The sequence below is a fragment of the Embiotoca jacksoni genome, unplaced genomic scaffold (genome assembly GCF_022577435.1).
Source record: "Embiotoca jacksoni isolate LCO1_2020_lvr unplaced genomic scaffold, fEmbJac1.0.p SCAF_16, whole genome shotgun sequence".
Lineage (NCBI taxonomy): Eukaryota > Metazoa > Chordata > Actinopteri > Embiotocidae > Embiotoca > Embiotoca jacksoni.
This window is the reverse complement of record NW_027185296.1, coordinates 13,869,392-13,894,431: the sequence shown is the minus strand read 5'-3', so window position 1 is coordinate 13,894,431 and position 25,040 is coordinate 13,869,392. Positions and strand designations below refer to the sequence as shown.

At 43.2% G+C, this 25,040-nt stretch overlaps 1 protein-coding gene across 1 annotated transcript; it reads left to right on the top strand.

Moving 5' to 3' along the window:
* Window positions 1-1,760: 1,760 nt before the first annotated feature.
* On the top strand, window positions 1,761-23,425 carry LOC138199097 (leucine-rich repeat-containing protein 24-like). The gene is made up of 8 exons (XM_069151035.1): window positions 1,761-2,112; window positions 4,354-4,538; window positions 11,712-11,798; window positions 13,150-13,341; window positions 13,669-13,837; window positions 14,119-14,381; window positions 15,881-16,450; window positions 19,275-23,425. The coding sequence occupies exons 1-8, from the start codon at window positions 1,983-1,985 to the stop codon at window positions 19,698-19,700; spliced, it is 2,022 nt and encodes a 673-aa protein (XP_069007136.1). The 5' UTR covers window positions 1,761-1,982; the 3' UTR covers window positions 19,701-23,425.
* Window positions 23,426-25,040: the final 1,615 nt, after the last annotated feature.

The following is a 25,040-nucleotide window of genomic DNA, read 5'->3' as shown; positions in this document are numbered from 1 at the left end:
CAAGAACTCATCGCCACATAAACCTGAACCCCCAGCAAGCCATCATCTCCAACCACAAAGACCGTCCTGCAGGTTTAAACACAACCCTGTTTCCAAAAAAGTTAGGCCGCTGTGTAAAATGTAAATAAAAACAGATTGTGGTGATATGCAAATTATTTTAACTCACATTTAATTGACATATAAAAAGACAACATATTAAATGTTAAAACCGATACATTTTGTTGTTTTATGTAAAATATGTGCTCATTTTGAATTTGCTGACAGCAAAACGTTAAAAAAAAAAATTGGGGGACAGGGTCATGTTTACCAGCATGCTGCCTCACCTCTTCTTTTAACAACACTGTAAATGTTTGCAAACTGACAACAACCTTTTTCTGGAGTTTTGGAAGTGAAATGTGGTCCCATTTTTGCCTGATAGAGGATTTCAGCTGCTCAACAGTTCAGGGTCTCTTTTGTTGTGTTTTTCGTACGTTGCTCCAGATGTTTTCAATGATTGACAGGTCTGGACTGCAGGAGGCCAGTTTATCAGCGGACTCTTCTACTAGAGAACCATGCTGTTGGAATACGTGCAGAATGTGGTTGGACATTGTTCTGCTGAAATAAACAAGACCTTCCCTGAAAGAGACGTTGTCTGGATGGCAGCATATGTTGCTCCAAAACCTGAATATATCATTCAGCATTAATGCTTCCTTCCAGATGTTCAAGCTACCCATGCCATATGCACTAATGCATCCTGTGCCATCACAGATGCTGGCTTTAGAACTGAGCTGATAACAAGCTGGATGGTCCCTCTCCTCTTTAACCTGGAGGATGCAGCGTCCATGATTTCCAAACAGAATCTCATATTGTGATCCATCAGACCTCAGGACAGTTTTCCACTTCACCTCAGTCCATCTTCAATGATCTCGGTCCAGAGAAGGTGGCGGTGTTTCTGGATCATGTTTCTATCTGGTTTCTTCTTTGGAGAGTTTTAACCTGCATTTGTGGACGCAGCGATGAACTGTGTTCACAGACGATGGTTTTCACAAGTGTTCCTGAGCCCATGCAGTGATTTCCACTCCAGAATAGTGTGTTTTTAATGCAGTGCTGCCTGAGGGCCCGAAGATCACCACCATCCAATATTGGTTTCCAGCCTTGTCCCTTGTGTTCAGAGATTTCTCCAGATTCTCTGAATCTTTTAATGATATTATGAACCGTAGACAATGAAATCCAATAATTCTTTGTAGTTTTACGTTGAGGAACATTATTCTCAATTTTTTTATATAAAATGTGGTGCTGGCATCAAATTCAAAATGAGCATATATTTTTCATAGACAATAACATTTCTCCGTTTTAACATTTAATAAATTGGCGGTCTTTTTTCATTTAGGTTTACATGATTTATAAATCATCATCTTCTGTTTTTATTTACATTTTACACATTGTCCCAACTTTTTGGGAAATTGGTTGTCATACATTATATATAATATAAAGTTTATATTTGATATACAGTCAGTTGTTGTCAGACAGGTCCACGTGTCCCTGAGGAGCTGAAACCTGAAGCTGTGATACATAAAGGGCTGAACTGACTTTTTCAACGTGATTGATCTTTTTTTATTTTATTTATTCAGATGATGAAAATGATCATAAACATTCTGTGTTTGGTTTGATACCTTTACATGTTGAAGAAGAAGCGGGCAGTTTATGTGATGCAGCTTTTATTGTGAATGGCTGAGAGCGGAAGTGCTTCCCTTGCTGCCGCCGATGAACACAGCTGACTTGACTATGGTCCTCAGGCGCAGCAGCGTGGACTAATTGGATGAGGGGGTGTACTAGGAGGTGGGAGTGAGTGAACAGCTGGATGATGGGATTTAACAGAGACGTGTGACCCGTTTCTCGGCGGTTTCCACGCACTCTGCCCGCACCTCACACCGCTGCTCGTCGTCTGATCTTCGGTCTCCGTCGGCTCTCTGCGGCGGCCCGCGCTCCTCTGCGCACTGTGGATGCATCCATCGGCAGCTGCTCTGCTTTCAGATGCGCGGAGCTTCATCTTCATCAGAGAAAATCAATCCGATTTATCAGGATCGTTTCATTCGGAGGGAAGAAGAAGGCGGAGTCTCCTTCCTCAGCGAGGTAACAACCTCTGTGTTCATGTCCCCGGGTCGTGTGAGCTTCATGTTGTGCTGTTTGCTGCACGGAGGTCATGGCAGCCCGGAGCTGGGATCACATCAGGTGTAAAGGTGGCCTGCAGGTCAACCAGCAGCTTCCGGGATTTCAGCCTTAGCATCTCTGAAGCATTATGACTTATTGTTCCTTCTGTAGGAATCACATGTGTGTTTTCATGTTGTACCTGCAGGGAGATCCACCCAGCAGCCTGGTGACGATGTGGGCTCAAGCAGCAGCAGCAGTGATGCTGGGCAGCTGTCCACTTCCAACAGAAACAAAGAAAAGGCCTCAATAATAGATCCTCTTATGCAAGTCAATGCCTCCTGGCATGAATTGTTTCTATGGTGACAGAGATTCACAGGCAGAGATGAATATGGAAGAGAGCTTTGATTCATAGTGGCGTTATGAGAGGCTGGACTGTTACAGTGAGGTCCTCTACAGCGACATAATCCCCGACTGTCCTGCTGTTCCAGCACACTCACTCCTGGCTTAATAGGTCTCATCCTTCTTTCTGATGAAATCCCACGTCCTGACAGGGTGTAGCTGCGTGAGTAGGCGTATGTATTAGTTTGGGTTCAGTTCATTTATAATACACCAGGAGGGTTTGTTGTCCTGCAGTTAACAAATCTCTCAGCAACAACAAGCCTGTGCAGTTAAAGGCAGAGACCTGGGAGGATGGAAACAAGCCTGCTCTCCTCCAGCTCATTAGGAATAGAAAGTGAAGGCGAGCAGTAAAGTGATTCAGTTGTAAACATTACAGATTTACTTCCGTTTACCTAGTTCTCACCTGTGTAATTGTACTTCAGACTTAATCACCCGCAGGCTGTAACAGCGTGTCTGCAGGAGGAGATGCTGTTCGTCTGTATTTCTGCAGTAAAACAGATGATCCTCATGTGACTGAAACAGCTTGTTCTGTGACTGTGAATCTGAAACTGGAGGAACACACCTGAGCTGAGAAACATAAGACGAGTCAAACTGCCTCTTTAGTCTTTGGCATGCTGTAAAGATAAATCATGTTTATCCTCACGCACCTTCTGAAAAGAGACTGCGGAAAAGGAGAGTGGCCACTGAACGCAAACACAAACAATATTTTTTATAAGTCCAACAAAGTTTTTATGGCAGAAAACAGTTGCTGAAGATCCAGTCTGTACAAATCTGCAAAATCAGAGCCCAAATAAAAGAACTACAGATTTTAAACAACGAGGTGTCTGTCCACATACTTCTGGTTGCATTTGTCATGTTTAAAGACGTCTGAGTCGGACTTTAACAGCAGAGGAGGCTGGAATGTAGATTGTGGAGCTCACAAATTTCAGCAAAAAAGCCTTCAGGCCAATATCAATTATGATAATTATTTTGAAACCTTTTTAAAATTTTTATACATAATGTCTGATGTTCTTAAACCTTTTTGATAACTATAACAATCAATACATTCAGTATATACACTGAGCATCTTTGGTATCAACCGAGAGAAATAAAATAGATTCAGGTTTACACAGATAGTTAAGATTATTATGAATAATATTGCTGAACTGGGTTTATTGACAAAAGAGAAAACTAAACAAATGTCAAACATGACACGATTAACCCCGAGACTTGATGCCATTTATGTAAAGAGGTCAAAGTTCAGGTTTGTTTGACATCATAATACCAATGCAATAGAAATACCAATATTATTATTTTTGTTAATGGTTAAAGTGATTGTGAATTATATTTTCCTAATATCAAGACTAAGACTTTTTCATTATTTATCATTAGATTAAATTAGATTTAGACTTTATTAATCCCACAGTAGGGAAATTTGGTAATTATTGTTGATAATTCGATGAAGTCCAAAAGTCATTCTGTTTACATTTCTACCGATGATGAGCTGGTTTGAAGAGATCCTTCAGAGCCTGTTCCATTTTTTTGTTTCTGGTTGAAACATTTTTGAAGTAATTCATCACCTGTAGTTTTCTGCTCATATTTACTGCTCTGAGTTGTTCGATGGGAGAAAGAGTTGGTGTTTCCCAGCTTGTGCCTGCGGCCTCAAACATCTCTGACTCACTCATTCTGGGATTTGTGTTATTATTGTGTAAATATTGTACAAGCATGAACACACTGAGAACGACTCGCCCAGCGTGTGTTCAGGCTCTGGTTTTGTACTCTTACATGCTGTCCTTGTGTTTCTCTGCACTGACTTGGATGTGTCCACTGTCCTCTCGTCCTCAGGCCTGTCCCCTGAAGTGATGGCTGTGTTGTTGGTGCTTCTTCTCTCCGTGCTGCTCCTGTTCTTGCACACTCCTGCTGGAGCGTCTCCTTCCTGCCCGGTGGGCTGTCGCTGCTACAGCCTCACTGTGGAGTGTGGCTCCACAAGCCTGAGGGACATCCCCAAACACATCCCTCCATCCACGCAGGTAGGATCCTCCTTCACCACATCCTTCACCACATCCTTCACATCCTTCACCACATCCTTCACATCCTTCACATCCTTCACCACATCCTTCACATCCTTCACCACATCATTCACCACATCCTTCACATCATTCACTACATCCTTCACCACATCCTTCACTACATCCTTTACCACATCCTTCACATCCTTCACCACATCCTTCACATCATTCACCACATCTTTCACATCCTTCACCACATCCTTCACTACATCCTTTACCACATCCTTCACATCCTTCACCACATCCTTCACATCATTCACCACATCCTTCACATCATTCACCACATCCTTCACCACATCCTTCACTACATCCTTTACCACATCCTTCACATCATTCACCACATCCTTCACCACATCCTTCACATGCTTCACCACATCATTCACCACATCCTTCATCACATCCTTCACCACATCCTTCATCACATCATTCACCACATCATTCACCACATCGTTCACCACATCCTTCACCACATCCTTCACATCATTCACCACATCCTTCACCACATCATTCATCACATCCTTCATCACATGCTTCACCACATCCTTCACCACATCGTTCACCACATCTTTCACATGCTTCACCACATCATTCACCACATCCTTCACCACATCCTTCATCACATCCTTCACCACATCATTCACCACATCGTTCACCACATCCTTCACATCATTCACCACATCCTTCACCACATCATTCACCACATCCTTCACATCATTCACCAAATCTTTCACCACATCATTCACCACATCCTTCACATCCTTCACCACATCCTTCACCACATCATTCACATCATTCACCAAATCCTTCACCACATCATTCACCCCATCCTTCACCACATCCTTCACATCATTCACCACATCCTTCACATCATTCACCAAATCCTTCACCACATCATTCACCACATCCTTCACATCCTTCACCACATCCTTCACCACATCCTTAACCACATCATTCACCACATCCTTCACATCATTCACCAAATCTTTCACCACATCATTCACATCATTCACCACATCCTTCACATCATTCACCACATCCTTCACATCATTCACCAAATCCTTCACCACATCATTCACCACATCCTTCACATCCTTCACCACATCCTTAACCACATCATTCACCACATCCTTCACATCATTCACCAAATCTTTCACCACATCATTCACGTCATTCACCACATCCTTCACATCCTTCACCACATCCTTCACATCATTCACCAAATCTTTCACCACATCATTCACCACATCCTTCACATCATTCACCACATCCTTCACATCATTCACCAAATCCTTCACCACATCATTCACCACATCCTTCACCACATCCTTCACCACATCCTTCACCACATCATTCACCACATCCTTCACATCATTCACCAAATCTTTCACCACATCATTCACCACATCCTTCACATCATACACCACATCCTTCACATCGTTCACCACATCCTTCACATCATTCACCACATCATTCACCACATCATTCACATCATTCACCACATCCTTCACCACATAATTCACATCCTTCACCACATCCTTCACATCATTCACCAAATCTTTCACCACATCATTCACCACATCCTTCACATCGTTCACCACATCCTTCACCACATCCTTCACATCATTCACCACATCATTCACCACATCATTCACATCATTCACCACATCCTTCACATCATTCACCAAATCTTTCACCACACCATTCACATCATTCACCACATCCTTCACATCATTCACCAAATCTTTCACCACATCATTCACCACATCCTTCACATCATTCACCACATCCTTCACATCATTCACCAAATCCTTCACCACATCATTCACCACATCCTTCACATCCTTCACATCCTTCACATCATTCACCACATCATTCACATCATTCACCACATCCTTCACCACATCCTTCACATCCTTCACTACATCCTTTACCACATCCTTCACATCATTCACCACATCCTTCACCACATCATTCACCACATCCTTCATCACATGCTTCACCACATTGTTCACCACATCCTTCACCACATCGTTCACCACATCCTTCACATGCTTCACCACATCATTCACCACATCGTTCACCACATCCTTCACCACATCATTCACATCATTCACCACGTCCTTCACATCATTCACCACATCATTCACCACATCCTTCACCACATCCTTCACCACATCATTCACATCATTCACCACATCCTTCACATCATTCACCAAATCCTTCACCACATCATTCACCACATCCTTCACCACATCCTTCACCACATCATTCACCACATCCTTCACATCATACACCACATCCTTCACATCGTTCACCACATCCTTCACATCATTCACCAAATCTTTCACCACATCATTCACCACATCATTCACATCATTCACCACATCCTTCACATCATTCACCACATCCTTCACATCATTCACCAAATCCTTCACCACATCATTCACCACATCCTTCACCACATCCTTCACCACATCCTTCACCACATCATTCACCACATCCTTCACATCATTCACCAAATCTTTCACCACATCATTCACCACATCCTTCACATCATACACCACATCCTTCACCACATCCTTCACATCATTCACCACATCCTTCACCACATCCTTCACATGCTTCACCACATCATTCACCACATCCTTCACCACATCCTTCATCACATCCTTCACCACATCCTTCATCACATCATTCACCACATCATTCACCACATCGTTCACCAAATCCTTCACCACATCATTCACCACATCCTTCACCACATCCTTCACCACATCCTTCACCACATCATTCACCACATCCTTCACATCATTCACCAAATCTTTCACCACATCATTCACCACATCCTTCACATCATACACCACATCCTTCACCACATCCTTCACATCATTCACCACATCCTTCACCACATCCTTCACATGCTTCACCACATCATTCACCACATCCTTCACCACATCGTTCATCACATCCTTCACCACATCCTTCATCACATCATTCACCACATCATTCACCACATCGTTCACCACATCCTTCACCACATCCTTCACATCATTCACCACATCCTTCACCACATCATTCATCACATCCTTCATCACATGCTTCACCACATTGTTCACCACATCCTTCACCACATCGTTCACCACATCTTTCACATGCTTCACCACATCATTCACCACATCCTTCACCACATCCTTCATCACATCCTTCACCACATCATTCACCACATCGTTCACCACATCCTTCACATCATTCACCACATCCTTCACCACATCATTCACCACATCCTTCACATCATTCACCAAATCTTTCACCACATCATTCACCACATCCTTCACATCCTTCACCACATCCTTCACCACATCATTCACATCATTCACCAAATCCTTCACCACATCATTCACCCCATCCTTCACCACATCCTTCACATCATTCACCACATCCTTCACCACATCATTCACCACATCCTTCACATCATTCACCAAATCTTTCACCACATCATTCACCACATCCTTCACATCCTTCACCACATCCTTCACCACATCATTCACATCATTCACCAAATCCTTCACCACATCATTCACCCCATCCTTCACCACATCCTTCACATCATTCACCACATCCTTCACATCATTCACCAAATCCTTCACCACATCATTCACCACATCCTTCACATCCTTCACCACATCCTTCACCACATCCTTCACCACATCCTTAACCACATCATTCACCACATCCTTCACATCATTCACCAAATCTTTCACCACATCATTCACATCATTCACCACATCCTTCACATCATTCACCACATCCTTCACATCATTCACCAAATCCTTCACCACATCATTCACCACATCCTTCACATCCTTCACCACATCCTTCACCACATCCTTCACCACATCCTTAACCACATCATTCACCACATCCTTCACATCATTCACCAAATCTTTCACCACATCATTCACGTCATTCACCACATCCTTCACATCCTTCACCACATCCTTCACATCATTCACCAAATCTTTCACCACATCATTCACCACATCCTTCACATCATTCACCACATCCTTCACATCATTCACCAAATCCTTCACCACATCATTCACCACATCCTTCACCACATCCTTCACCACATCCTTCACCACATCATTCACCACATCCTTCACATCATTCACCAAATCTTTCACCACATCATTCACCACATCCTTCACATCATACACCACATCCTTCACATCGTTCACCACATCCTTCACATCATTCACCACATCATTCACCACATCATTCACATCATTCACCACATCCTTCACCACATCCTTCACATCATTCACCAAATCTTTCACCACATCATTCACCACATCCTTCACATCGTTCACCACATCCTTCACCACATCCTTCACATCATTCACCACATCATTCACATCATTCACCACATCCTTCACCACATCCTTCACATCGTTCACCACATCCTTCACCACATCCTTCACATCATTCACCACATCATTCACCACATCATTCACATCATTCACCACATCCTTCACATCATTCACCAAATCTTTCACCACACCATTCACATCATTCACCACATCCTTCACATCATTCACCAAATCTTTCACCACATCATTCACCACATCCTTCACATCATTCACCACATCCTTCACATCATTCACCAAATCCTTCACCACATCATTCACCACATCCTTCACATCCTTCACATCCTTCACATCATTCACCACATCATTCACATCATTCACCACATCCTTCACCACATCCTTCACATCCTTCACTACATCCTTTACCACATCCTTCACATCATTCACCACATCCTTCACCACATCATTCACCACATCCTTCATCACATGCTTCACCACATTGTTCACCACATCCTTCACCACATCGTTCACCACATCCTTCACATGCTTCACCACATCATTCACCACATCGTTCACCACATCCTTCACCACATCATTCACATCATTCACCACGTCCTTCACATCATTCACCACATCATTCACCACATCCTTCACCACATCCTTCACCACATCATTCACATCATTCACCACATCCTTCACATCATTCACCAAATCCTTCACCACATCATTCACCACATCCTTCACCACATCCTTCACCACATCATTTACCACATCCTTCACATCATACACCACATCCTTCACATCGTTCACCACATCCTTCACATCATTCACCAAATCTTTCACCACATCATTCACCACATCATTCACATCATTCACCACATCCTTCACATCATTCACCACATCCTTCACATCATTCACCAAATCCTTCACCACATCCTTCACCACATCATTCACCACATCCTTCACATCATTCACCAAATCATTCACCACATCCTTCACCACATCCTTCACCACATCCTTCACCACATCATTCACCACATCCTTCACATCATTCACCAAATCTTTCACCACATCATTCACCACATCCTTCACATCATACACCACATCCTTCACATCGTTCACCACATCCTTCACATCATTCACCACATCATTCACCACATCATTCACATCATTCACCACATCCTTCACCACATCATTCACATCCTTCACCACATCCTTCACATCATTCACCAAATCTTTCACCACATCATTCACCACATCCTTCACATCGTTCACCACATCCTTCACCACATCCTTCACATCATTCACCACATCATTCACATCATTCACCACATCCTTCACCACATCCTTCACATCGTTCACCACATCCTTCACCACATCCTTCACATCATTCACCACATCATTCACCACATCATTCACATCCTTCACCACATCCTTCACATCATTCACCAAATCTTTCACCACACCATTCACATCATTCACCACATCCTTCACATCATTCACCAAATCTTTCACCACATCATTCACCACATCCTTCACATCATTCACCACATCCTTCACATCATTCACCAAATCCTTCACCACATCATTCACCACATCCTTCACATCCTTCACCACATCCTTCACATCATTCACCACATCATTCACATCATTCACCACATCCTTCACATCCTTCACTACATCCTTTACCACATCCTTCACATCATTCACCACATCCTTCACCACATCATTCACCACATCCTTCATCACATGCTTCACCACATTGTTCACCACATCCTTCACCACATCGTTCACCACATCCTTCACATACTTCACCACATCATTCACCACATCGTTCACCACATCATTCACCACATCATTCACATCATTCACCACATCCTTCACATCATTCACCACATCATTCACCACATCCTTCACCACATCCTTCACCACATCATTCACATCATTCACCACATCCTTCACATCATTCACCAAATCCTTCACCACATCATTCACCACATCCTTCACCACATCTTTCACCACATCATTCACCACATCCTTCACATCATACACCACATCCTTCACATCGTTCACCACATCCTTCACATCATTCACCACATCATTCACCACATCATTCACATCATTCACCACATCCTTCACCACATCATTCACATCCTTCACCACATCCTTCACCACATCATTCACATCATTCACCACATCCTTCACATCATTCACCAAATCTTTCACCACATCATTCACCACATCCTTCACATCATTCACCAAATCTTTCACCACATCATTCACCACATCCTTCACATCGTTCACCACATCATTCACATCATTCACCACATCCTTCACATCGTTCACCACATCCTTCACCACATCCTTCACATCATTCACCACATCATTCACCACATCCTTCACCACATCCTTCACCACATCATTCACCACATCCTTCACATCATTCACCAAATCTTTCACCACATCATTCACATCATTCACCACATCCTTCACATCATTCACCAAATCCTTCACCACATCATTCACCACATCCTTCACCACATCCTTCACATCATTCACCAAATCTTTCACCACATCATTCACATCATTCACCACATCCTTCACCACATCCTTCACATCGTTCACCACATCCTTCACATCATTCACCACATCCTTCACCACATCCTTCACCACATCATTCACCACATCATTCACATCATTCACCACATCCTTCACCACGTCGTGACTCTTTGTTTGTCCCTCTTCATCATGTCTTCTGTCCACACAGACCATCTTCCTCCAGGATAATGTGATTGGTCAGATCCGTCGGCAGGACCTCAGTCTGCTGAAACACCTGCACTACCTTTACCTGCAGGTAACCAACACACACACACACACACACACACACACACACACACACACACACACACACACACTCACACACCTACATGTCAGACAGTGGGAATATAATACAACTATATAACGCAGTGAAATGTAATTACTCACCCAAAAGTATTTTAATGGAAGAGAGAAAGTTTGTCTGACTGGAGAACATATTCATGCAGCAGGTTTACGAATGCTGCAGAATAGGACATAATAATAATATAATAATAATAATAATAATAATAATAATATGTGTTTTATCAAAGTATATTTTAATCATAAGATGAAGAAGTGTTTATGAAGCCGAAATTAGCTAGAAATAAAGATGTTTGGGAATATTTGGCTTCTTACTCAGAACATCACAAAATTGAAGATATAATAATTTTGTTATTTTAAAACTATGTTTTGTTAATAAAGTCTGAAGAACAACCATTAAGATTATTAGAATCAAAGAAATAAAAACATTTTCTGACTGAAGTTTGAACAAGTTGATTACTGACACAACAATGGACCGACATGATGCTCCTTCATCACCAGCCCGGTCTGAGAGGACTTCCTCACCTGCTGCGCTGCTGATATTCATAATGTTTAATAAACCCTTCTAAATGTGTTTCATTTAATTTTGAGAGCCATAGATGTAAACCACACCTTCAGCAGACAGCTGCTGTGCTGTAAACAATCACAATTCACAGGAACACCAGATTAAATTGGATTCTCTACATATAGTTCAGTAGTTTAAATGCAGCAGCGGTGGTTGTCTGATGAAGGACAGACGCTACCTCTCGTCTCCCACTGACGGTGAGAGTATATCATGAGGTACGATGGTAGTGATGGTAGTAGAAACACAACTGCACTAATTTAACATTTCCAACAACGTTGCAGGAGTTTGTAACTTAAAAAAGATCCAAATTTATGCAGCAGAGTCAAAGATATCGTATTTTCATTCCCTGCAGTCTTCGTTGTTGTATAAACCTTGCATCTATTACCCACAATGCAACAGAAATGCACACGTTTCAGTCAGAGATTCTGCTCGTAGCAGCTGGTTTCCTCCAGAAGAGATGAGGAGCAGCTGCAGAGGTCAGAGGAGTTCACTTCTCTTCTACCAGTTCACACCTGTAGTCTTCAGCTCCCACTTATGCTGACTCACCTTTTTTGGGTTTGGTTCCCCTCTCGTGTCCCTCCTCCTCCTCGTCCTCCTCCTCGTTCTCGTCTTCCTCCTCCTCCTCCTCCTACTCCTGCTTCTGTTCCTCCTCCTCCTCCTGCTCCTCTTCTTCCTCCTCCTCGTCCTCCTCCTCGTCTTCCTCTTGCTCCTCCTGCTCCTCCTCCTTTTCCTCCTCCTCCAGAACAACACCATCTCAGCCGTGGAGCCAGGCTCCTTCCAGAACCAGGGCCAGCTGTTGGAGCTCGCTCTGAACGGGAACCGCATCCACCTGGTGACAGCTGACATGTTTCAGGGACTCGAACATCTCCGCATTCTGTACCTGGCAGGAAATGACATCACACGGCTGACGGACTACACCTTTCGGGGCCTACAGGTAAAGATATTATGGTCGTGTTAACTTTGCCTTCACAGATGCGTTACATCAGGTCCAGCAGTGAGCCTCCCACAGCTTTCCATATGAACAGGAGTTTTACAGGAATTCTTTTCAGATGCTTGTTTGTGAGTCTGAATGAAAGTAAATTCATCGGGACATAGTCACATCCAGGGCGACTTCCACCGAGACACTGTGAAGAGACACAATAACCACATTTATTCTGTGATGAAACTGCAGAAACAGAACCAGGAAAGATTCTTCCTCAGGTTCCTGTTGAGTTGTCTCCTTTCCTGTCTGATGACCCGCTCCAATCTGTCCCCATCTCAGCGTCTGCAGGAGCTCCATCTGCAGCACAACAGTATAGAGATGTTAGCAGACCAGGCTCTGGTGGGTTTGACGTCTCTGGCTCTGCTGGACCTGAGCAGGAACAACCTCCACACCATCGGGCCGGCGTCGCTGCGACCTCTGGTCAGCCTGCAGGTGCTGCGCATCACAGGTGAGACGGATCCCTGCCGACACACACTGACGCTCACGTTTTGAAATGTAAACTGCTGTTTTTTTATCATGACTTACTCGGAGTCAGAACGCAGCTATTCGTAAAAGAGCCCGTTACCACGGCAACCGTCTCACGTCTCACCAGCTTCAGGGTTAAATTGAAGTCGTGTGGTTCATGTAGACCGAGCCGGGCGGGTTTTGACCAATCACGTCTAAGAACAGAGCTGACGAGAACCTCGAGTGCTTCGCCGTCACAGCTTTCCCTCCTGTGCTCTGCTGCAGACAACCCGTGGCGCTGCGACTGCGCTCTCCACTGGCTGAGGAGCTGGATCGATGAGGAGGGTCAGCGGCTGCTCAGCTCTGCAGAGCGCCGGCTGGTCTGCACCGAGCCGCCGCGCCTCTCCCACCTCAGCCTAGTGGAGGTCCCTCTCAACAGTCTGGTGTGCATCCCTCCGCTGGTGCAGCTGGAGCCCAGGAGGCTGGCGGTGCGCCTGGGAGAGAGCCTCAGGGTGTCCTGCCACGCCTCCGGTTACCCCCGGCCACAGGTGGGTTTCCACAGCAACGGCTTACATCAGCATTCAGTCGTCTAGTGTGAGGATGTGAGGGTTCGACAAAACATCTCAATCATTCAGTATGAAGTTGAATGACTCAGAGAAGTTTTTAAACCGTGTGAGTCTGTGACTGTCAGCAAAGAGGTTACAGACCAACAACATCCTCCATAGGTGCTGTAGATGGTTCGAGATCAGGTGACTGACAGCCACAGCTTCTTCTGAACCTTGTGTTTTTAAAACTACATTTATTTCAGATGTTTTCAGAATATCTACTTGAAGGTGTTGAAGGTATTTGTCACTTAACTGCAGCTCATCAGACACACAGTCAATTCAGTTCAATTCAAATTTATTTATATAGCACCAAATCACAACACAGTTTTATAACACAGTAAAGCCCTTACAATAGTAATTTACAATATTATACAGAGAAACCCGACAATTCAACAATTCAACAATTCAACAATTCCCACGTCAGCTAGGACAAAACCCTCCTCTTTAAGGGAGGAAAACCTCCAACAGAGGGAAGAAAAACTCCCTTTAACAGGAAGAAACCTCCGACAGAACCAGAGGTGGAGAACATCTGTTAACAGAACCAGAGGTGGAGAACATCTGTTAACAGAACCAGGCTCAGAGGTGGAGAACATCTGTTAACAGAACCAGAGGTGGAGAACATCTATTAACAGAACCAGGCTCAGAGGTGGAGAACATCTGTTAACAGAACCAGAACCAGAGGTGGAGAACATCTGGATATAACCACCACACTGTGCAACAATAGCATGAATTACACTCTATTGTTAATAATAGTAATGTGATCAAGGATGAGGGATATTTTTAATTCTTTCATATTATTATTTTTAGGTCCCCACCTTTCAAACTAGTCACCTTGATTGATTGATTGATTGATTGATTGATTCAAACCAGTTTTTTTTTTTCAACGTTTTATTAGAAAATTAAGTGACTGGGTTTTTAATCTTGTTTTTTCCAGTTGAACACTGTAACCAGAAATCCTGCTGAACTTTCACATGTTTATTCAAACTACCATTCATTCTTAACAGATGTGACATCCTCTCCTCCCTTCATGTGTTACGACTGTGTTAGTAACGTTTAAGAACTTTTCTCCCAGTTATTTGAAACATCTTCAGGCCTTTCTAAACATACCAGGAGCTCAAGTGCTTCCTGTGATTTCCCCTCCTGTTTCTGTACATAAGTGCAGTTGGACAGCTTGTCATTTTTTTAAATTTTAACATTTTGTATGTAAGACAACACATCTTCATCCCATCACGAAGTAATTTTCTTCTCTTCCTCCTCAGTCACCTGTTTCCCTTGGAGTGTTTTTTTAATTAGCTCATGATGTGTTTGCATACAGCTGCTCAGTTCATTTTAATGATCAGATTTGAACTGACTGTTCTTTCAGAAGTGTTTTGGCTTCCTTCATTTAAATCACGTTGGTAAGCGATGATGATGATGATGATGACCTTCTGTCCCCTCTGCAGGTGACCTGGAGGAAGGCCTCACAGGGTAAAGTGGTGCTGTCTCCCCGAGGCTTGGTCCGGGAGCTGGGAGCTGGAGGAGGTGGAGGAGCAGAGGAGCCATCAGAGGAAGGCCGAGTCAGTCTGCAGAAGACTGAGGCCCAGCGCTTCGACCCCGACACCGGCAGCGGCATGCTGTTCCTCAGTAATGTGACTGTGGCTCACGCAGGTTTCTACGAGTGTGAAGCCTGGAACGCAGGAGGTGTGGCCAGGGTGACCTTTCAGCTCGCCATCAACTCTTCCACGTCCTCCTCCTCCTCTTCCTCCTCCATCTGGGCCTCGTGGTCCCAGGTGTCCTCGCCGTACGCCCCAGCCTGGCCCCGCCTGAGAAACCACGGCCCCGTGTTGGGCTCCGATGTGAGCCGGGAGCCGCTGTACGCTCTGGGCAGCATGGCCTTCAGCGCTCTGGGAGCTGCCACGCAGACCGCCATCGCCGTGGGCATCTCGTTGCTGGCGCTGACCGCTCTGCTGCTCGTCGCCATGATCTACAGCCGCCATCACCAGCGAGAGAAGGAGGCCGATGGCGCTGAGAAGGTTTGTGTGTGTTTGACACATCAGAAGTAGATGGAACATTTTAAAACATGTCCAGCCTGATGAGTGACAGCAGCCACTCAGATACACGTCAATACATGTTTACCACCATATGTTGCAACATACACTCACCAGCCACTTTATTAGGTACACCTGTTCAACTGCTCGTTAACGCAAATATCTAATCAGCCAATCACATGGGAGCAACTCAATGCATTGAGGCATGAAGACATGGTCAAGATGACCTACTGAAGTTCAAACCGAGCATCAGAACGGGGAAGAAAGGGAATTTCAGTGCCTTTGAACGTGGCAGATTGTTGGAGCCAGACGGGCTGGTCTGAGTAACTAACTAACTAACTTCACTAACTGATGATCTACTACTACTACTACTACTACTACTACTATATTTTCTTGTCCCACTTTGGGTCCTTCGTACCAGCTGAGCATCATGTAAACACCACAGCTTACCTGAGTATTGCTGCTGACCGTGTCCGTCCCTTTATGTCCTCAGTGGACCGTCTTCTGATGGCTGATTCCAGCAGAATAACGCACCACGTCACAAAGATCAAATCATCTCAAACTGGTTTCTGGAACATGACGATGAGTTCACTGGACTCCAACGGTCTCCACGGTCACCACATCTACGTCCAATAGAAGCTTTGGGATGTGGTGCAACGGGAGATTCACATCACGGATGTGCAGCTGACAAATCTGCAGCAACTGTGATGTCATCATGTGAATATGGAGCAAAACCTCTGAGGAATGTTTCCAGCAGCTTGTTGAATCTACGACACCAAGAATTAAGGCAGTACTGAAGGCAAAAGGGGTCCAACTATTCCGTTCCGGTATTAGCAAGGTGTACCTAATAAAGTGGCCGGTGAGTGTATGATAACAAATATGTGGAAACGTTTTCACAAGAGGATCCACATATTCACATATCACACCATGAACATTTTCTGAAAACACGTTTCCCATCGGCAAAATATGTGTTTTACATGTGATCACGAGTTTTTACACGTGAAATTCACGTGTTTTTTTTCTGTAAAGGAATTAAAATCAGAATCAGCTTTATTGGCCAGGTATGTTTACACATACAAGGAATTTGAATCCAGTTGTAACTTGAGCTTTCTACATACAAAAGCAAAAACAGACATAAATAGACATATACACAGCTAAACAATGGCGCACTTGCACCTAGTACGAATGTTGATGGTGCAATTGAGTGTAATGCAAAAGGTCCAGTGTTATTGCACAGGGTTTGACATTGCATGTCTAATGTTAAAACTGCAAACCTTCTCATCACGATAAGACGAGACATTTTCTTTCACCTTGTTTAATTATAAAACTTCCTTTCATCAACACAGAATCAGTGCATGCTGTTAAAACAAATGTGGATGTGCGGGAGTGTGTTCTCACGCGTCATGACTGGTGTTATTTGTGTGTCTGGTATCGGTGTTAGTCCATGAATGGCCTGTGAGTGTGTGTTCCTCATGGGGCAGAGCCAGTATTTGAATGTTTGTAGCAAACCCAATTACTTCAAAGCTTCATCGACAAGCACCACATGTTCTCCATCTCACCACGTATGTGACACCGTTCAGTCGTTTCTAATACTACATTAAAATATTCATACAGTATCTTATGACCTAATGTAAAATCATACATTGTCTGGTAGTGCCTCTTTTCATTTGACAACAGTATAATGTGCACGGTGTCCAGAGTGTTTCCAGCTGACGCGATGAGAGTCGGAGGTGCTGCAGCTGCCAAAGCTGAGAGAGCAGAGAATTCAAAAAACACCCACATGTTCCCGTCCCTCACGACTTTATTCTGTGAAAGTAGGCCATGCAACGCAGTAATCCACAGAGTAATCTGCCAAGCAGCAACACTATCAACATCACTACAGTACCAAGGAGACTGCAAACCAACAGTTATATCAATAAACAAGGTCTGAGAGAGAAAAGATAAGATAAAGTTAAAAGATAAAGATAAAATATCACCCTCACTCAACAGTGATTCCAATCAGCAGGACTGCAGGCGAGTCTGTCTGTTACAACCCTGGCTCAAGGGCAGCAAAATATAGGAACTGGCTAAATTAGATCAACCAAATATCAGGCAGAGCATCCTGCTGCCACCAATTGGTCAAGAGCAGTTGATTTTTGGTCTGACTTCCTGAAAAAGAACAATCAGAGCAGGTAGTGGACGTAACCCCCCCATAAGATGCACACAACATAAAAGACAACCAGATTACGTCAAAACAAAAAAAAGGCAAAATAATAAAGTAGCATCTGAGAAAACTGAGAAATCAGTTCAGCTGGTTCACTCTGCGCCTAACTTACCTCTAAAGTCGACAATAACTTGCTCCAAATTAAAGTACCAAAATATTGGAGAACAGCCAAAAATAAGTAGCTGGATGCCAAACTTGTATCCTGGACAAGCCCCCATATATGCATATATGTTACAACCTTGGACCCTTCAGAGCAGTTTTGTTGACTTCCTGAAAGGGACAAAGAGAACATCAGAGCAGGCAGGTACACAGACACACCAGTCGATGTAACACACACACACACACACACACACACACACACACACACACACACACACACACACACACACACACACACACACCTTCTGTTTTACTGCCAATAACACATCCCTCCTCAGTGTTTTTTTTTTATTATTGCAGGACTTCAGCCTGCTCACACTGTAAAAATACTGATCTACATATGTAAAGTTATTGCTCAAATTAAAAATTTACCCACATAGCAGCTGTAAAGTATGAGACCGTCTAATTTTCCATGATGTTGAACAAGTGATGAATACTTCCCTGCAGGAGGAGAGCATCCTGTATGTGAACGACTACTCTGACGGCCCCACCACCTTCGCCCAGCTGGAGGAGTACCGGGATGAGCGAGGCCACGAAATGTACGTCCTGAACCGGGCCAAGCCGGTGCTTCCTCCCGCTCCACCGACTGCTGTCTCCACCACTAACCTAGGTTGCCCCGCGCCATCTGACACCTCCAGCCACACCCTCTCTTCGGGGCCGGGCCAGACCATGAGTCCCACTCTGGCCCCCAACAAGCAGCAGCAGCAGCAGCAGCAGCAGCAGCAGCCGGACGGTGACATACGGACCATGAGGAGAATGGCGGGAGAAGGAGGGGAGGCGGAACCTGTGATCACATCAGAGGCTGAAGGGATGTTTCTGAACCACACAGGCCTGTTCATGGACTCTCAGATCGCCTACGAGATCCACTGCTGAAGGAGGACGAGAATCCACAGCAACATGGAGGATGTGTGTGTGTGAGACTCAGAGGTTTACAGTGCAGCCTCGTCTGAAGAAAGTCAGGGGCTGAAATCGACCAACAAGTGACACAAGCACTGATCTCTGTGGAAGCATCTACTTTCTACAAGACTCATCCCCGGTGATGGATCTTACTGGAGAAAGGTGTACATATCAGTCGGAGCTCTCACTCTGGTTTAAAACACTGTTAATGGACATACTGTGACCCTGAAGCCAAAAACGAGCGGTGAATAGGAAGACTCAGAGGCGATGTGAAGTGGACTCAGATGTACACTGAGCAGAAACCCTCCACGGGTGACGTCTGTCCCTGCAGACCGGAGGTTCCTGAGACGGAGCTCTGTGGAAGGGTGCAGGAGCATGTGGGAAACCTTGTGTGTTGTATACATGTTGTTAATGTCTGAACATGCTTTATTTTAATCTCAGGCTATGGAGGGAAGGAACATAATCATCACAGAGAAAAGATGTTAAAGGCAAATTCTGGTTAGTTTCAGTGTGAGTCTTTATTTCTGTTTCCAGTTCCAGACACCGGCAGTCGAACACAGGTGGTATCTCAGTTACTGCTGAGCTGTCCGGTCCAGACGAGAGCAGGTTCCCATGACAAAAGCAGAGTTCCTTGTTATATGAACAGAGTCAGATACACGATCTGTTTTCTACTGATTCAGGATGAACAAGCTATGACGAAGGAGAAGCTCACTTCAGAGCAGTTCGACTGTTTCAGGTGGTGAATAAAGAAGAGGAGAAAAGAGCCCAACAACATCCACCTGACTGAACTCCTGCACGGTTCAAATACTGTGAGCCAAACCGTTACAACACAGTCACATCATGGAGGCTGATGTCATATTTATGCTTCGAGTTCTGTGTTCGCTGCCTGTCATTTGTTCTAATCGTTAATTTCTCCACCTCCTGGAAACGAATCAGATTCAGCAGCATATATTTTGGTGTATGTTACCCTGAAGTTAACCTGTACTGATGCAGCAGAAGCAGGAAATTGCCCCGTTACCATGGTGATCTCCTCCAATTAAAGTGAGCCAGCTTCATTATGTCTGAAAAGTGGGGTGAGGATAAGGGACACACACTAATGGAAACATACTCATCCTGAGCTGTGATGGAGGTCGCTGCTGTACGAAATACACGGGATGGGTGTCATAATGAGCAAACATGATGAGGAACCAATCAGACAGTAAAGGATTAATTATAAAGGTGTTCAGGGTCCGCTTCACACACTTTATGTCCACTATCACTGGAAGGAAAGGTTTTTACTGGTTCAACCTGTACCTTTCACATTTTTGACTTAATGCCAGAGAAAATAGAAGCTGTGTTTAAATATATTAAAGGCTTCTATTTTCCCACATGTGCCCATGCATTGAAATTTTCATGTCATTGTTGTTCCTCCGCCAGCTCAAACCAGGGCTCACATGAACCGACCTAACCGAAACCCCACAGACAGGTTTAAGGGATGTTCTACGTATTTAATGTCTACTTACATGAATAATTAAAACAATGCAATCTTCTGAATCAGTTATAAAATGTAACTGACTCTTGTCTGTTGAATTGGATGTGAATCAGGCAGTTGGCACGCATCATGACGCAGCAGCCAAACTCAGCCATAAAATGTAAAAAGCACTCAGGTTAACTACAAATGAACTGATATTAATTAAACATGAAGGGGTAACAATTCAAAAGCCTTTTCACCTACTCATCCAATAATGTAGTCAGTCGTGGAAGACCATGGAGCAAGACTGCATCATTTACACACAGAAGGTTACGGCCATTTAATTATTTTAAAGTAAATTATTCACACTCAAAGCTCCCAATGCAGTTTATTTATTAACATCATCAGTTTATTGAGTAACACATCATCAGTTTATTTATTAACAGAACAACAGTTTATTTATTAACACCACAACATCAGTGACGTTCGGAGCACATCACTCTTCATCAGTGTTGTTCATAAATGAGTCGTATCGGGCGCTTTAAGTCTGAATAATTTACTTCTGCTCACTCCTCAACATCGTTTCAGCACCTGATTTATGAATGTTCTGAGTTCCCTTTAACATTTATTTAATGCCAGTGTTTATAAAACGCAGGTTTTTGTCTTATATCATTGAACTGCTTCCTACAGTGGGCAGTAGTTCAGGGGAAGAAGCATTTATAATTTGAGTTCGGTTAGGTTAGGTAGTTACTTTATTAATCCCCGAGGGGAAATTTTTTCGCTACAGCAGCATACAGAAGCAATAAGATAATAATAGAATAATAGAAAAGCAATAAAATAGCAGTAAAAAATAAAAAATATAAAATGCACAGTATATATACAGTACAGTATATACCTATATATATTATATACAAACAACCAAGAAACACAGTCAACAGTGTTGTTGTTATGTGATGGATTTTGCCAGAGGTGAGTTATTGTACAGTCTTATGAGTTACCTCATCCCAAACCAATTTAACGTGATCATCCTGAGGAGGCCAACTCGTAGCACCATAAATCAGGTGATTACAAGCCTGAACCTTTCGGGAAAAGTATGTCAGTTTCCTCCTGCCTAAAGTTTGCTTTAAAGAAAATAGGGCTCTAAATGTTCAAGTGTCTTTCCGTCTTTACTAATTTCCATCATGAAATACAAATACATACATACCAAGCTCATACCTGTCAACACTTTCATGTAGCGAATGAATTTGCCCTATTTCTTCACTCACGATGAAGGTCATTTCAGCTGAACTGTGACAGAGGACGCGACATGACTATTCGTACTCAGTCAGAAGAGAAGAGGAGGAGGGGATGAGCGGTTTCTATCCTTATTCATGGTGCGGTGTTGTTTATAATAGAAGGATGTTACTGCTTGCAGTGAGTGCAGGTTGGCAGGTAAGGTTTGAATAAAAACTGAGATATGGAGCTGATGATCCTAAAAAAGGTCAAAGGTCAAAGATCTCTATGGAAACAGTGTGTTCTTTCATCACAGCCTCCTCTGCCTGGATGATAGGACTGTGGTGCACAGCATGTCCTGTCAGACTGAGAGCATTGTATTACTGAGTCCATGTTTATAACATATTTCAATTAACTAATTAATTCAGGTGAATTGTTACAACATCAACAACAGAGCTGCGTGTCAGTGCAGTGATTCAACATGAAACAGAATAACGGAGATTCATCAGACGGACGCCAGTGGGATGGTAAAGATGCCCGGTGTCTGCTGGGAGAAGCACACAACTCTAATAACGGTTTAACATCATAGTATAGAGACATTTTACTGCTGGTTTCCCACAAGTGGCCAAAAATAATCATGTTCAAAAATTTTTGGTTGAGGCATTTTTTCTTTTTATTTCCTTCAACTTAAGCTAAAACACTGTTAAAACTTCTGGGGTTTGTTGACATATTTTGTTGTTTGCTGATCATAAACTGACTTTTGAGGATTTTGTGGATGTATTTGATCGCAGCTCTGTCTTCTGGGAGGGATGCAGTATTAATGCCTGTAATACAGGGTGTCATCACACCAACATACATACTCAGCCAGGGATCGTTGAAGTGTCTGTGTTAACTGATGGTTCTGCCTTACTCAGCTGTTCCGATGGACTTCAGTGCCAGCACTGCAGAGGTCAACTATGTAAAAAATTGAGAAGTGATGGTGCATGTCGAGAAACGACTACAAAGAAAGCCAGGTTCAGAATAAACATCAGTTTTCGTTGCTTCGTCCTTCGACTGTTTTTTTTTCTTCTTCTTCTCAGTCACTTTGAATAACGAGCAGAAAAAGAGATGATTTTAGCAGATCGAAGGAGCTTCACTGTCTCATCTTTCCTCATTTATATAAATCGCCATCAGTTGAACTCACTTTATAAAGAGGATGTTTGTGTGTTCAGACATCATCAGGAAAAACCTCACACTGAGAGGCAGCCTCACTCGAACAGGATATGCGACCCGGTATCACAGCAAAACGTGAAATAGACACGCCGGTCCACTACAGCACAACGTGAAGTAGACACGCTTCAGCCCGTCTCGGCGTGACAGTTACACATTTTCCTGTATAGTGGACGAAAATTAAACCTACAGCCTTCATAGAGGCATGTGATTTACAGGAAAATTAAACTTATCGAAAACACATGGTTGGGATTAGGGGGAAAAAAAGCATGGTGGAGTTAGGACACAAAAAACAACTCAACAAAAACATTGTCACCTCCTGGATTCAAACCTCATCATCCCGCATGGCAGTCTGTTACAGATGCCTCCAAGCCTTCAAGTAAAAGCAAAAAAAAATAGGGAAAAGCAAGGACAATATGGGAAAAGCAAAGACAATGCAGGAAAAGCAAGGACAATATGGGAAAAGCAAAGACAATATTAGAAACGCAAAGTCAATACTAGAAAAGCAAAAGCAATATGGGAAAAGCAAAGACAATATGGGAAAAGCAAAGACAATACTAGAAAAGCAAAGACAATACTAGAAAAGCAAAGTCAATACTAGAAAAGCAATATATGGGAAAGCAAAGACAATACTAGAAAAGCAAGGACAATACGGGAAAAGCAAAGACAATACGGGAAAAGAAAAAGCAATATGGAAAAAGCAAAAGCAATATGGCAAACGCAAAGACAATACGGGAAAAGCAAAGTCAATACTGGAAAAGCAAGGACAATACGGGAAAAGCAAAGACAATATGGGAAAAGCAAAGACAATACTAGAAAAGCAAAGACAATACAGGAAAAGCAAAGTCAATACGGGAAAAGCAAAGTCAATACGGGAAAAGCAAAGACAATACTAGAAAAGCAAAAGCAATATGGAAAAAGAAAGACAATAAGTGAAAAGCAAAAGGCAATACTCTTTTAAACTTTAATATTTCGACATTTTTATATTTATTTATTCCCCTTATATTTCCACATTCATTTCCTTCTTCTTTTACTGATTGATTATTTATTCTGGCACTCCTATCTCTCCACACCTTAAGGTTAGAAATGGGCTGATCTTCACAAGGGTGATACTTAAAGATGATTAAAGAGTTTTTGTCATTCTTCTGATCAACCTGTCGCCAAAAAGTCTAAATTTGATCTATCACTTCTTGTTAATGATTAAATGTGTCAGCCTGATTCACATATCCTCCTATAACAGAGTCACGACTCTATTTATCTTTCACTCTTCTGGTGAAACCTTGAACAGTTTGAGGTTCAGTGTCCTCTGTGTGTGTGGACAAAGTCTGATTGCTGCTGATCTCTGTTGAAATTAGTTTCCAGCTTTTATTTCAGCTTGTCAACAGAACATGTGGATCGATTCTGTCATAGTTGACCTGATGTGACTTGTTGACGTCAGACACGAG